The sequence below is a fragment of the Loxodonta africana genome, chromosome 11 (genome assembly GCF_030014295.1).
Source record: "Loxodonta africana isolate mLoxAfr1 chromosome 11, mLoxAfr1.hap2, whole genome shotgun sequence".
Taxonomy (NCBI): domain Eukaryota; kingdom Metazoa; phylum Chordata; class Mammalia; order Proboscidea; family Elephantidae; genus Loxodonta; species Loxodonta africana.
Window position 1 is genome coordinate 86,513,820 of NC_087352.1, and position 15,998 is coordinate 86,529,817.

At 44.2% G+C, this 15,998-nt stretch overlaps 1 protein-coding gene across 1 annotated transcript in view; it reads left to right on the top strand.

Annotated features, from left to right (window-relative positions):
* The window catches only part of TMEM241 (transmembrane protein 241), a 215,768-nt gene extending 200,188 nt beyond the window's left edge, over nucleotides 1-15,580 (top strand). Inside the window, exon 15 of the mRNA XM_010586816.3 lies at nucleotides 7,768-15,580. Coding sequence (XP_010585118.1) covers nucleotides 7,768-7,828 — 61 coding nt within the window. The 3' untranslated portion in view covers nucleotides 7,829-15,580. The remainder of the gene's footprint in view (nucleotides 1-7,767) is intronic.
* Nucleotides 15,581-15,998: the final 418 nt, after the last annotated feature.

The following is a 15,998-nucleotide window of genomic DNA, read 5'->3' on the forward strand; positions in this document are numbered from 1 at the left end:
TCCGGGGTTACAAACATCTAACTTGGGGACAGCTCGTACTTGCCCTTTAATGCTATGTAAACTTGCCCTCACCTTGAAACAACTGAACCAACCCGTACTCATAGTGTCTTCATCACAATCACCTTCATTTGCAGCAAGTGCAGCTTTTAAATCATTGAAAAGGCTTTGATCCTTTTCTTTCTTCTTTTAAATTGTGCTTTAAAAAAAAAAAAATTTTTTTTTTTAGATGAAGGTTTGTTTACAAAGCAAATTTCTCATCAAACAATTAATACACATATTGTTTAGTGACATTGGTTGCCCACCCCATGACGTATCAACACCCTCCCCTTCTCAGCCTTGGGTTCCCCATTACCAGCTTTCCTGTTCCTCCTGCCTTCTCCTCCTGCCCCTGAGTTGGTGTACCCATTTAGTCTCATTTAGCCCTGTCTTTTTTTTTTTTTTTTTAATCTTTGGCCAAAGGGTGAACCTCAAGAGTGACTTCAGTACTGAGTTAAAAGTGTGTCTGGGGGTGTACTCTGTGGTTTCTCCAGTCTCTGTCAGACCAGTAAGTCTAGTCTTTTTCTGTGAGTTAGAATTTTGTTCTACATCTTTCTCCAGCTCTGTTTGGGACCCTCTGCTGTGATCACTGTCAGAGCCGTTGGTGGTGGTAGCCGGGCACCATCTAGTTGTGCTGGACTCAGGCTTTGACTCAGGCTTTCGTGCACTAAAGTAACGTTATATAAGAACCATATGCACCTGTTCTGACTTACCTACAAATTCACCTTAAAGATACAGTTAGGAACGGATCTCGTTCGTAACCCGGGGGCTGCCTATAGAGGGTTTTGAGGAGAGGGGCCAAATGCTCCTTTGGTAAAAATGCTTCCCTGAGAAAGTCCTGACGATCTACTTCCAAAAATTAGCCAGTGAAAACCATATGGATTATAGCATTTTCCAACTTGCTTGCTCTGAATATGCCATCAGGAGGGATCAATTGCTGGAGGAGGACATCACGTTTGGTGAAGTAGAGGGCCAGCGAGAGCATGGGAGACCCTCGGTGAGCTAGATTGGCACAATAGCCACAGTGATGGACTCCAGCATGCTGGTGATGGTGAGGATGATGCAGGACTGGGCAGCATTTTATTCTGTTGTACATAAAAAAAAAAAAAATTTTTTTTTTTTTTGTACATAAAGTCCCTATAAGTCGGAGTCGACTCAATAGCAGCTAACAACAACAAGGGAACCATTCACCAATAAAAGTAAAATATCCATTAAGAGATGTAATGATTTGTAAGTGAAACAGGAGCTGTGGAGCAGGGACATAGTCCTGTGCCACATTCTCCTCACCTGGTCCCTGTCCTGCTAGGAAAGATGACCCAACTCCAAGAGAAGAAACATTCATATCCTAGAACATTCTCGAGACTCTCTCTCAGCCCCAAATTTCTGTATCCTTATCCTTCATAGTGATAGTCTAAATTCTTTACAACCTCTTTCATTCTTACAAGTTAGCTTTTATGCGATTATATTTTGTACAGAATTTCAAAATGAACCAAAAAAGCCAGTTGCTGAACAGAGTATGAAAAATAACAGCTGTCCAGTGGCAAGGAAATGCTAAGTCTGTATAGTAAGAAAGCAGCGGTCCATAAAGGCCCACCTCCAGTCTGCTTCGCATCCTGTGAACTTCAGGGTCTCCCCTGAACAAAATGGAAGGAAAGGCTGCGGGCTCATGTGCCCAGATCAAGGAAACGGTGTGTGTGATTACAGCAAAAGGATCCTTGACTTTGGAATTTCCTGGTTTTCGAGAACTCTTGAGTTAAAGGATGGTGTGTTTTCAGCCTCAAAGAATTTTTCCAGCCGCAAAGTGAACCACCAGAAGAGGCGTGTCAGGCTGTAGCTCAGCCTTTCTGTGTCTCTTGCACAGAGCTGTTCCGTGTTGTACTTACACTGAACGTGTTCACACAATTGCCAGGTGTCCAGCTCCCAGACTCTACGCCGGGGCGGGCTGGCCTCTGTAGTGTCAATCAGAAGTCATAAAGGGGAGCGGGGGCTGCAGGCCTGTTTGGTTTGGACTTATGGTGCTTGCCTGCACAGTGTATTGTTTCTTGTTTTTATGGGCTTCAAACTTTAAATTAGCTATCAACACTTAGACATTGGGTGATCTGCTCTTGAAAGCCCAGATTTCCAGATTACTTTGAAAATGTGGAACAGCTGTTAGCGTTGGGCTCGCGTTTCCGCTTGGCAGCAATCTCTGGAGTCAAGTCAAGCCTTCCCTCTTCACATAGACGTGTGTCTCCCAGTCAGCACGTGTCACCCACCCCTCAGCTGGCTACAGCCTACATCCTCTCGCCCATTTGTTGGCATACTTATTCGTGTCACAGAAAGCGAGTGCTGGGCTCTGAGGCCTCAGAGGGAATAAGACACAGTCCCTGACCCAGCGAGGCCCACCTAGGGGATGAGAGTTCACATTCACCTTCTCAGGCAGGAGACAGCTTAGCTGCGCGAAACAGATCATCTAAGGTATGAATCTCACTCTCAGCACTGTTGACGTTTTGGGCCAGATAATTCTTTGTTGTGGGGGCTGTCCTCTGCCTTGTAGGGTGTTTAGTAGCAAAGCGGCCTCGGCCACTAGATGCCAATAGCACCTCCTCTAGTTGTAACAACCAAAACTGTCTCCAGACATTGCCAAATGTCCCCTGGGGAGCAAACTCACCCGCCGTTGGGAGTCCCAGATCTAAAGGTTCATGGTGGTTAGTGGAGAAAATGCCATTTGAAATTTCAGCAGAATCTTAAGGAACTTGCTTATCCCCTAACTAGAGATTTGAATCAGCTCAAATGTGTCAAGTCTTCACTGACACTGTCCACCGTGTTGTGTACCCATGGCTCTGCGTATCGGCTTCTGAAAGCATTTAGCACACCAGATGACAGCTAGGAGTGACACTCCATCTCACCCACACGGCTGTGAGCTGCTCTGGAGTGGGACCACGTTCCCTTCACCTTTGCATCTCTAGGTCTGGCACTAAGTGCTTGCTGAATACACCACGAATGGCCAGCTTTCTAAATACTGTATCCAAGAAAAATGACAATCCTAGGTACCCAGCATTGGCCAATTTTTCACGTCCTTAATTAAAAGCAACTGCTCTTGTCCAGCTAATTATATTGCTTTTAATTATAAAAAATGAAATATTTCAAACCCAACAATTTAAATATCAGATTCGAATTTAATAATTCATTTTTTAATTAACAGTTTATTAGATATATTGATATTAATTCTCTCTCAAATTCTCAGCAAAAGGGATTCAATTTATACAAAAGAAAAAGTCCTGAACTGTGAGCGGTTCCCTATCACGTAGAATTAGTTGTGCATGCTTCCTCTTTGAATTCACTTTTTTAGAGTGGAAGAATCGCCCTTTTCTTTGGAGTAGATTAGACTCAAGGAAAGAAAGAGATAGCCAAAGTGCAACCTCTTGGTTCTTGGGATCTCAGAACCACATGCTCCCCTTTGCCCGTCACGCACTGAAGAGCTCACCAACACCAAAGGTCTTTAGAAAATATTACGTTATCTCTAAGTAAAGATGTCTTATCCTCTTAATTTTAGGAGACTTCGCGAAGACTGCCCAAGTCTGCATAGAAGCAGTAACCAGTTGCCATCGAGTCAGCTCTGACTCCTAGCAACTCTGTGTCAGAGTAGAACTGTGCTCCATGGGGTTTTCAATGGTGATTTTTTGGAAGTAGATCACAAGGCCTTTCTTCCAAGACACTTCTGGGTGGACTTGAACCTCCGACCTTTTGGTGAGCAGCTGAATGCATTAACCTATTGCACGACCAAGGGACTCTAAGTCTATATATTGTGGTCGTTATTGTTGACTGCCATGGAGTCAGCCTCCCAACTCATGGTGACCCCATGCACAGCAGGCTCAGACCCTTGTTATCCATTGGGTTTTCATCAGCTAATTTTTTGGAAATAGATCTCCAGGCCTTTCTTCCTAGCCTGTGTTAGTCTGGAAGCTCTGCTGAAACTTCTTCTTCGTCATATCAACACTCAAGCCCCCACTGACAGATAGGTGGTGGCTGCGCTTGAGGCGCACTGGCTGGGGATTGAACCCGGGCATCCTGCAAGGAAGATGAAAATTCTACAACTGAACTAATCAATTTAGGAGTGAAGAAAGAACTTCCTCCAACACACTCGAACATGCCTTTGGGATCACGGTGTCTGAAAATCCCATATCAGTTTTCCCTTTTACTTAAAAAACATGAAACATCTTTAAAATGCATCTAAAAAGGGCCTTCTAAGTAGCTGTTGCTAATTACCTATCCCCCCCATTGCTGTCGAATGGATTCCGACTCACAGTGACCCTATAGGACAGAGTAGAACTGCTCCATAGGGTTTCCAAGGAGTGCCTGGTGGATTCGAACTGCCAACCTTTTGGTTAGCAGCCAAACTCTTAACCACTACACTACCAGGTTTTCCAATTACCTATCAGCATAGATTAATTTATCAGATTATGAACTGTCACGCAGCAAGGCCCAGAAGGAATAGTACAATGGACAGATAAGTTTCGGTGAAGAAAAGGGAAAAAGCAAAAATGGAGTAAAGGTGGGAGAAGGGAACAAGTATGACAGGTCATCTATTGGATGAATATTTATCAAGCTCTGCATTAGGTGCTGGGCCTGCAGTTGGGGAAAGGACACAGCCTTCATCCTCTGTCTAGTGGGTTCAATAGGAACTGATTGAATAACTGCAATAATTAATGTAAGATCGAGATGGGGTCTTTGGAACTTCGTGGGAGAAAAGAGGAAGACTGGAGAGGCACTGAAAATAAACCTCAGGGAGAGAAGCTGGTGACGATTTTCCTGGCTGGGCGTGCCCTGCAATCTGATGTTGACACCTTTGTTACATAAAGTTTGTTCATTTCAGGAATGACAGGGATGACAAGATTTGCAAACAGTTCAGTAAATCTTCAGTGTAAATTGTTGCAAGGCTCTTAAGATTCCTATGCCCCATGTCATCTTCTCCTGCTGTTTAGAAAACAGCATCAAAGCATACCCCCCTGGCCCTCTTTAACAGTAAACTGAACCAAAGCTTCTTTTCACTTGGCATTCCCTAAGATGCTTTGGTGTTTCATAAAATAGCTAAGCCAGAGGGATGAAGTGCAAGGTTATCACACTTCAGCATTGTTCTAAGGCTTGTGGGAGTGAAAATGGCGAAGGGCCAGCCGCTATCTTGTTTTGCTCCCTGATGATTAAGGAGGACTAGTGGAAGCTGTATAAAAGGCTGCGCCCTTGGTAACTCGCAGAAATAAAGCTGTCCCAAGCCCAGAGCCCACAAGATCACAGTGACACTGCACTCGCCCAGGTGTTTAAGAAGACAGTGTGTGCACCCTTTAAGGGATGCTGAGGGTGACAGCCGATCTGCATAAAAGGAAAAACCGGGTCTAGAGGTGAGCCTGTGCACTAAAAGCATGGCTGCCCATTCACAGCCACCTCTCCATCCTAACTAGTAACCAGTTGCTGTCTAGTCATTTCTGACACATGGCAACCCCACGTGTGTCAGAGTAGAACTGTGCTCCATAGGATTTTCAATGGCTGATGTTTTGGAAGTAGATCACCAGGCCTTTCTTCCGAGGTGCCTCTGGGTGTTCTTGAACCTCTAACCTTTTGGTTAGTAGCCAAGCACATTAACCGTTTGCAGCACCCAAGGATGTCTTCATCCAAAGAGAACAGGAAATAGAACCCTACGGCTTCTGGGCTCCTGAACTAGACAAAGGACAAGCCTTCCCCCAGCTTCACAAATGAGTTTTGTTTAAAAATTTTGTTTTTTTGGAAATTGGAGAACAATTTCTCAAAGAAACAATACTATACATGATGATTATTGATCTAGAAATGACTTCAGAAACTTATTTAGTTTATAACATAGACACATCAGCCGCATTATTATGAGTTAAATAGCATTTATTGATTGATTATCACTATTTATAATAATCTTTCTATAGGAAAGAGGAATATACATTCCAACTTGGAGCTTAAGATACCAGGAGTGTATCTTCTCATCCCCGTCTTATTTCTGTCCCAGCTTTTAGCCCCAGGGTGAAGGGAAGGGACATCCTCCCACCCTACCTCCCCAGTGATGGCTACCTGACTAACATCTCTCTCTGCCCTCACACAGAGGCCTTTAGTCACCAAGTGAGAGGAGATCATGGTGGTTCAGAAAATTTTCCACTCTCTGAGGCTGACAGGTGGCTGGTGAAGAGTAGATTTGTTCTGTCTGGCTCCAGAAAGCAGAACTGGGACTAATAGGTGAGGTTATAAGAAGCAGCTGTGGAGTCAGTATGAGGGAGGAACCATGTTTTCATTCAGACCCTGGGGCCACCACATTGTCTTCCACAAGTAGGATGCCCATAGACTTGCTCAAGTCCAGTGGTGGGATGGGCTTGTTTTGCACCACAGGCCATGCCCCTTTCTAGAAGTATCCAAGCTGAGGTTGGACAGCCAGCCAGCTGTGAGGGTCACTGAGGAAGGGATTGCTGCTCTGGGAGGGCAGCAGACTAGAGAACAACACTGTTTTACTGATTGTCCCTTAGAGGCCGAGCAGAATGGCAGGTTGCTTTAGATGTACTACTTCTAAGCCCCCCAGAAGCTCTTAAATGTGATCATTTCCTGTGTTGCAGATGAGGAAACCAGGGCTAAATAACATGCACAAGATTACAGAGCTAATAAATGCCCAAGCCAAAATTTGGACACAGTTCTGCCTGATTGTAAAGTTTGTTGTTTTTATGCTCTCACACACAGTCAATTCGTTCCTGTAGTAAAGGTGATAAATGGCACACGTTACCTATATGTCACAGCCATCTGCATAGCTGCCATTTCTCACTGTTACGTGAACAGAGTTTCATACAGTCATTACCCCAAACATACGTTAGCGACATAAAGGCACCACAGCCTGAGTGTATGTGTGTTGGGAATGACTGTGTGGAAGATCAGGATCTGGGTGGGTGGATGGGAAGGAAGGAAAGGGTATAATGGGAAGGGCTGCTGGCACCTCTGAAAAAGCATTTCACTGTCGGGGACCCACCCATAATCCCTTACTGAAGTCTGTCCCATTTTACCAAGAAGTGCTCTCCGGAGAGAATTACAGACACCACATTGTTGACTGAGAAGTTTGAAATAGAAAATGTAGAGCCCTTTGGATGCATTAAACTGTAGGCATGTTTAAATATTCATCTTTGCCTTTCCTCATAACCTCTAGTTCTCCATTACATTTTCCTTTCCCAGGCACTGACCTTTCTACACTGGTGGGCAACTGCTATAGCTTTCCCCTCTTGTATTTTCACTTTAAATGTTCTTCTAGTCTAAATGAAATAAAAATATTTAGAAATTGTTTCCTTAAGAATTGTAAGATTATGGGAACCTGCATGATTTCATATCCATCTACCCGGAAAGGCTCTGGAAGCCTCCTCCTGTGTTTCCAGAGGGCATTCACCCAAGCAGTCTCCTTCCCCTGGTCAGGATGAGTGGGACGTCTCCCCTTCTTCCCTGAGGGAAGGTTTTGATAACCCACCTCCCAGCCCACTCACTTCCCACTGTATAGCTGAGGTTTTCTCTGGAGTGAATGTCTCTGGAAGAACTGCCCGGGGTCTGACCTTGAAGAGTGGCAGTCTGGGCTTGTAACAGGGTCACAATTGCCGAAGGAGGGGAGGCATCCCTTTACCTGTTTGTGTGGGTGCAGGTGGCTCAGTGGGTCCACAGCCTCCTGGCTGGAAGAAGTGGAAGCTGACCTCTTGCTGTTGTTTACAGCCTCCTGCTCGGTGGTCTTGGAGAGGCATTGCTTGTTTTTTCGGAGCAGAAGGGCTCATAAAGAAGACAGGCATGAAAGTAGGACACACAGATTGCCAGCTGAAGAAGTCATCACCCTTGCTTCGTACCTCTCTGTTGAGCGTTGGAAAGAAGAAAGCAAGGACAGTGAGACCAAGCCAGGATCTCCAGGTGGGCAGAGCCAATGGCCTAGTCACACTCTGGCCAGGTGGGATGTGGCTGGAGCTGGTGATGTGAAGCCTTGTTGCTTCTCACTGCTTCAAGGAGACCTAGTTTTGGGGCCCTGGGAGCTTCTGCAGGGGACAGACTGAAGTGTGTCTTCCCATTCTGAGAACCTAGCTCAAGCCCTGCTGGACCCAGTTCTGCAGAAACAGGACATGCAAGCTCTCACTGGGTGGCTCTGCTCACTGGGATAGAAGTGCAGGGCTCTGATGGATTGAATGTCCTTCACCAAACACTGCTTTCAGCACATGCGGGGGGGCCCAGGGTGTTCTGTTTGATTTTTGTTTGTTTTGTTTTTGATTTTTAACATCTTTGGAGATACCTCTGGGGACCTCCTTTCCTTACCCACCCACGTATGAACACAAATAATTCCTTGTGAGGGCTTCACTTTGGGGGCAGAGAGGGGGAGATGGGATTGAGCGGTAGTTCTGGGTCAAGAAAGAAGTCAATAAGGTCACTTTAGTAAGCTCTGAAGCCTTTTTGTGGCTGATGTTGCTTTTATTGCCTGCTTCTAAACTTGTCTTGGTTCTTGTAAACATGTCAGGATGTGTGATGTATTGAATTCTGCCCATTTGCCCACCAGCTAGGTTAAGTTGGTCCTACATGCTCAGCAGAGGGAATACGTTTATAAGCACTGATGGATGTCCTCCACAGGCAAGTGAAACAAAACTATATAATGTATAAATTCCTTAATGCTTTCCTGGTATCTCAGTGGAGATTTCAAATCGTTGAGCACTGAAATATATTTTCCAAGCCAAATTAAAAATTATGTGAAAATCCTGTACCTTGCCTCTATGCGTTTCTCAAAAGAAATGAATTCACAGAAAATGGTGATTTGATTCTGAACCCACAGAGAAGGCCTAAGAAAATAAATAACGTACTCCAAGTGCTTCTGCTCATGATAGGTTTCTCAAATACCTTACTGCTTGGCCAGGTGTTACAGAGTTTTGGTCATTTGGGGATGTGGAAGGGAGTCTCCGTGCAGGAAACCAGGTCTTAACAGATCTGTTCTCAGCCCTGTGGAGAATAAGGTCAACTCAGGCAGTGGCCCTTTTCTCTGTGTGCTTTCTCCGACTGGCTGAAAAAAAGAGAACGGAAATGAAACAAATTACAATGGATTTGCATATTAGAAGTCGGAGTACCCTTAACTCATTTTATGGGTTTTGCTGGTCTCTGCTTGCCATTTAAGGAAAGGACGTTCAGAGTGATCTTCACACACACGTAACTTCAGCTGGCTTTTGTTCTTCACCGGGTTGTCAAACTTTCTGTAGACTGAGGACAAAGTTGAAAATCTGGATTCAGAATTTTCCTCATTTTTTTGCTCCCACAAACCTCTATCTGTACCGCTGAGGCCGGTTCTCCACTTGTAGAGAGTGGCTTCTGCCCAAATGTCATCATAATGCCTGTCTTTCCAAGTGCTGTTTAAGGAAATAGAGAGCCCTGGTGGCACAGTGGCTAAAGCCCTCGACTGCTAACCAAAAGGGCAGTGGTTTGAACCCACCAGCTGCTCTGCAGGAGAAAGATGTGGCAGTCTGCTTCCGTAAAGATTACAACCTTAGAAACCCTATGGGGCAGTTCCACTCTGTCCTGCAGGTTGGCTCTGAGTTGGTTTGGTCTTTTGTGTTTTGGAAGGCTGGAAAGACTCACAAGCAGGACTGACCTTAGAAACTTCTGTGGATAAGTTTTATCTTGATTTATTTTTGTGATTTCCCTATCTGGGTTGATATCTGGTTGCTCTGTCCTGTGTTCTAGTGTTGGGTTGATAGCTGATATTATTGATTTTCTAACCAGAGAATTCCCTTTAGTATTTCTTGTAGTTTTGGTTTGGCTTTTGCAAATTCCGTAAACTTCTGTTTCTCCGGAAATGTCCTAATTTCACCTTCATATTTGAGAGACAGTTCTGCTGGATATGATTCCTGGCTGGCAATTTTTTTCCTTCAGTGCTTTATATAAATCATCCCGTTGCCTTCTTGCCTGAATGCTTTCTGTTGAGTAGTCTGAGCTTATTCTTATTGACTGTCCTTTGTAAGTAACTTTTTGTTTATCCCTGGCTGCTCTTAAAATTTTCTCTTTATCTTTTGTTTTGGCAAGTTTCATTATAATATGTCTTGGTGACTTTCTTTTGAGATCTACCTTATGTGGGGTTCAATGAGCATCTTGGATAGATATCCTCTCATCTTTCGTGATGTCAGGGAAGTTTTCTGCCAACAAATCCTCAACAATTTTCTCTGTATTTTCTGTTATCCATCACTCGTAGGTTATTTCTCTTGATAGAATTCCACATGATTCTTAGGGTTTCTTTTTTTTTTTTTTAATTCTTTTTTCTGATTTTTCTTTGAATATATTGGTGCCAAGTGTTTTATCTTCAATCTTGCTAATTCTGACTTCCATTTCCTCAACTCTGCTCCACTGAGTTTCTACTGAGTTGTCTAATTCTGAAATTTTATTGTTAATCTTCTGAATTTCTGATTGCTGTCTCTCTATGGATTCTTTCGGCCTATAAATTTTTCATTATGTCCTTGAATAACCTTCTTCATTTCCTCAACTGCTTTATCTGTGTGCTTCTTGGCTTGTTCTGCGTTTTGCCTGATCTCCTTCCTGATGTCTTGAAGGGTTCTGTATATTAATCTTTTGTATTCTATATCTGGTAATTCTGGGAATACATCTTCATCCAGAAGATTCCTTGAGTCTTTGTTTTGGGAGTTTGTTGAAGCAATCATGGTCCATTTCTTTGTGTGCTTTGATAATCGACTGTTGTCTCTAAGCCATCTATAAGTTATTGTATTACTTTATTTTATGTTTGCTCACTGTGTCCCAGGTTCTTGCTTTGTTTTGTTTTGATATACCGAAATAGGCTACTAGAGTGAGCTAACTTGATTACTGGAGTCTTTGAAACACTAATGTCTTGTCAGCAGATGGCTAGAGCTGTTACCAGGTATATGAGCCTAGGAGTCCATTCATTGTTCTTATACAGATTCAGCTCAGGTGTCCAGGTAGTCGGTCACTTAGTGTGTGGTGCAGGCTCTCACCTATGATCTTAGAAGAGCAGTGGTGACTGGTGTATGCACAGGTTTCTGGTAGCAGCAGGGGATCACACTCTGAGGAAGGCGGGGGCTGACAAACTTCCCCTGAAAGTCTGTGTGGAAGGCACGTGCCTGTTCTCTAGACCTCTCTGGTGGGTGGGCTCTGCAGCTGTACCATAGGCACCCAATGCTTTTAACTGTAAGGACTGGTAGGCACCACTTATCCTTGGACCCCTGTCACGGGTGGCTAGTTGTCGTGGGTGGAGCCTCCAGTCCTCAGGCCCCTACTGTGGGTAGGTGAGGGCCCAGTGTAATAGCAGAGTGGTATCAAATGTCAAAAACCTGTCTCTCTGCTGCACAGCTGAAACAGTTACAGTTCAGATCTCAAACAGATTCACCCTTACAATATAACAGCCAGATCCTATCTGCCATAATGGGGCCACCTGGATCCATGCAGGGGTGAAAGACAAAGTCTGTGGACCACTTCTGCCCGGACTGGAGCCACTTCTGCTCTAGGTTTCCAGATTAAGGGAGTTGGCAGAGTATTTTCCCCTGTTTGTCTATTTGTTCCTTCTCCAAGTCCAGGAGAATGGCTCAGAGAGCGCAGCAGGACCTGTCTCAGGCCCAGGGAAAGCAACTTTAATGAAGCTGGCTGGGGCAGAGGGAGGAGGGATCAGATGGATAGGAGAGAGTTCTTTCAAAAGGAGGAGCTGTTAGATCTGCACGGTCAATGAGAGAAAATAACTTATCTTGTGCCGAGAGTGTTGTTTTATCTCAGATTCCAGAGGCGTGTATAGATTGTGTGCGCTGGCTTGGTCCCTGCCGCAGTCACGCCAGGGAGTGGGGGCTGCGCCACCTCGCTTGCCTTCTTTCACTGAAGCAGCCACATCCTGAACGCCACCACCAGCCTCATCATGGTCACGCCAGAGGATCAGGGGTGCGCCACTCCACTTGCCTTCTTTCACTGAAGCAGCCACATCCCCGAACACTACCACCAGCCCTGCCACAGTTACGCCAGAAATCGGGGCTGAGGTGCTGCTGCTGACTCAGCAACTCCTTGCTGCTTCTGCACTGTCTCTCCCTCCTCCTGTCACTCAGTCCAATTTCTTAAAATTGCTGTTGATGCTCATGGTTTCTAGCTTGTCATATATATAATTGATTCACTCTTTTTTTCGGGCCTGTGTTGTAAGAGGGACCACCAGAAGTGTCTGACTACTCCACCATCTTGGCCCCGCCTCTGCCAATAAGTTTTTGACTCTCTTTTTAAGGATCTCTGGCAGGGATTTTTTGTCTGTTTGATTTTTGGTTTTTTTAATTACATTTCAGAGTTCCTTTGTTTTTAAAATCTTGGGTCATTTCTTAGTTTGACACCAGCAAAAGGCAGAGGATAAGGTGTTTCTTCAGTCTGCCATCCTAGTTCCTTCAGCTTCCATCTGTTCTTAGGCTTTTTCTTCAAGCTTTACCTGCTGTCTTTTATGCCCAACTGGGTGGTGCAAACGGTTAAGCACTCGGTTACTAAACAAAAGGTCGGTGGTTCGATGAAAACTTTTCTGGATTCCACTCTTCAGACAAAGATTAAACAGAACTATAAAACAGAAAGTAATACACGTCAAGAGTATGTTTCTTAGTTCAATCAGATACACAAGTCCAAATGGGCAGCTCCTGTCCAGAGGAAGGATGAGAAGGCAGGAAGGGACAGGAGCTGGTTGAATGACACAGGGAACCCGGGGTGAAAAGGGGGAGTGTGCTGTCGTATTGTGGGGATTGCAACTAATTTCATAAAACAATAAGTGTATAAATTTTTGTATGAGAAATTAACTCAAGCTGTAAACTTTCACCTACAGCACAATAAAAAAAAAAAAGAAAAGGTTGGCAGTTTGAGTCCACATAGGGGAATCTCAAAAGAAAGGCCTGGTGATCTGCTTCTGAAAAATTAGCCATTGAAAACCCTATGGAGCTCAGTTCCACTCTGACACACGTGGGGTCGCCATGAGTCAGAAATGACGCAATGGCAACTGGATTTTTTCCCCCACCTGCTCAGCTCTGTGAGCAGGGTGACCCCAGGTCTATAGAACACAGGGTGGGTGCAACCACTGCTGTTCCTCTAGCTCTCATTTTCTGGGGCACTCTCTGGAGAATCTGCAGGGTCTCCCAGCACTCTCTTTTACCTGAACTAACGGGTTTGGTCATATGCTTTTTTGGTCCTGATGACCTCAGTCCTTGCTGGCCCTGAGTCAAAGCCAGGTTTTTTATTCATACAGAAAGCCTAGAGAATATGCTTTCTCTCAGGAGAGGGAAAGTTCTCTATGATTATGTATTATTATTATTCTGAATGGATATAAAAAAATAAACCATTTATTTTCTTGGTAATTTGCGGTTTTTGGTCTTCTCTTTCTAAAAAGGGAATATTTGCAGAAAACGTTGTTGCAAAGGGAAGGGAGTTCTTACTTTTAAACACAGGCCCATGTTCCTCCTTCCATCCTCGTCCGAGTCACTTTGCTCTAAACAGGGAAAGGCCCACCTGACTCCATCTTCCAGACCTGTGCTGCCCAGTATGGTAGCCACCAGCCACATGTTGCTGTTGAGCACTTGAAATGTGGCTCACCTAAACTGAGATATGCTGCCAGTATAAGTACACAATGAATGTGAAGCCCTAGTATAAACAAAAAGAATATAGGCCCAGCAATTCTACTTCTAGGTCTATAGCCATAAAAACTGAAGGCAGGAATACAAACAGATACATGTACACCAGTGTTCCTTGCAGCACACTATTCACAATAGCCAAAGGTAGAAAGAACCTAAATGTACATCAGCAGATGAATGGGCAAAGAAAATGTGATATATACAATGAAGTATTTCTCTGCCATAAAGAGAAATCAAATCCTGATACATGCATGCCACAACGTAGGTGATCCTTGAAAACATTATTCTGAATGAAATAAGTCAGTCACAAAAGGACAAATACTGTATGAGCCCACTTGTATGAAATATCTAGAATAGGCAAATGTATAGAGACCAAAGTTTATTAGTGGTTACTAGAGTCGGGGAGCCTTGGCGAAGTAGTGGTTCAGAGCTCGGCTGCTAACCAAAAGGTCAGCAGTTCGAATCCACCAGCTTCTCCTTGGAAACCCTATGGGGCAGTTCTACTGTGTCCTGTAGCATCGCTACAAGTCAGAATCAATGGCAACGGGCTTAGAGTACGGATGACGTGGTAGATAAGTGCTCGACTGCTAACGGAAAGTTGGCAGTTTGAACCCACCAGCCACTCAATGGGAGAAAGATGTGGTAGTCTACTTCCATGAAGATTACAGCCTTGGAAAGTCTGTGGACAAGCTCTACTCTGTCTGATAAGGTTGCTGTGAGTTGGAATTTACTTGAAGGCAACACGTTTGGTTTTTGGTTTAGAGTGGGAGGGAGGGGGAAAAACAGAGTCATTGCTAAGGGAGCATTGAGCATCTGTTAAGGATGGTGGAAAAATGAGGAAATGGATAGTGGGGATGGTTGCACAGCATGATGAATGTAATTAACGTCGCTGAGTTGTCCATGTAAAAAGTGTTGACGTAGTAAATGTGTTGGTATGTGTATTCTTGCCACAATAAAAAAGTAATGTAAAATCTCAATAACTTTTATACTGATTACATGTTGAAATGGTAACATTTTGTATGTATTGGGTTAAATAAAATATATTATCAAAATGAATTTCTCCTGTTTCTTTTTACCTTTTTTAATGTTGCTACTAAAAAAAAAATTGAAAATTACATATGGTTCACAATAACATGGTTCACATTATGTTCCTATTGATCGATGCTAATCTAAAGCAGTCCACCTGCAGTAGGGCCCAGGAAAAGGACAGGGGTGTTGGCAGCTGCTGCTGGGGCTACCAACCCAATAATAATATCTAAGACTTACAGTTATTGCTGCTTATGAAATGCCAGGCACCATGCTAGGTACTGTCTATGTTTCATGTCATTTATTCTTCCTAAAGGTAGGACAGGTGACATTCTCCTCCTGCCAATGAGATTCAGAGAGATTTCAGTAACTTTTCCGGGGTCACCCAGCTAGGACTCAAACTTAGGTCTTCCTGTCTTTCAAAGCCTATTCTTTTCATCTTTAAAGAGTTCTGGAGGAGAAATGAATCCCCAAATTCTACAACGGGTCTCAGGGTTTTCCAAGAAGTGCTTAGTTTGGATTCCTAACATGCACGCGGTCATTTGTGACTTTTTCCCAGGAGGCCATGTTCCCTCGCTTTGCCAAAGGGCAGGGTCTGCGGCCTGAGTTCCAGCTGCCTTCCCAAAGAGTCTCACTTCCTCCCCCAGCCCCTTCCTCTCAGTTTGTGGGTGAGATCTTCCCTGAATATGGTTGGAACTGCCGGGGCACTTGGGGAACGGTACTGCTCTCACCTGAAATATAACTCTGAATGTTTCCAGAGCAAACCAGCCACAGTTGGTTGGCTTCTCAGGCTTGGTTTCTCAGAGATTGGCATATTCAGAGGGTGTTGTTGTTGTTCTCGTTAGGTGCCGTCGAGTCAGTTCCTACTCATAGTGACCCTATGCACAACAGAGCGAAACACTGCCTGGTCCTGCACCATTTACAATCATTGTTATGCTTGAGTTCATTGTTGCAGCCACCATGTCAATCCACCTCTTTGAGGGTCTTCCTCTTTTCTGCTGACCCTGTATTTTGCCAAGCATGATGTCCTTTTCCAGGGATTGATCCCTCCTGACAGCATGTCCAAAGTATGTAAGATACAGTCTCACCATCCTTGCTTCTAAGGAGCATTCTGGTTGTACTTCTAAGACAGATTTATTCATTCTTTTGGCAGTCCATGGTATATTCAATATTCTTCGCCAACACCACAATTCAAAGGCATCAATTCTTCTTTGGTCTTCCTTATTCATTGCCCAGCTTTCACATGCATATGATGCAATTGAAAATACCATGGCTTGGGCCAGGCGCACCTTAGTCTTC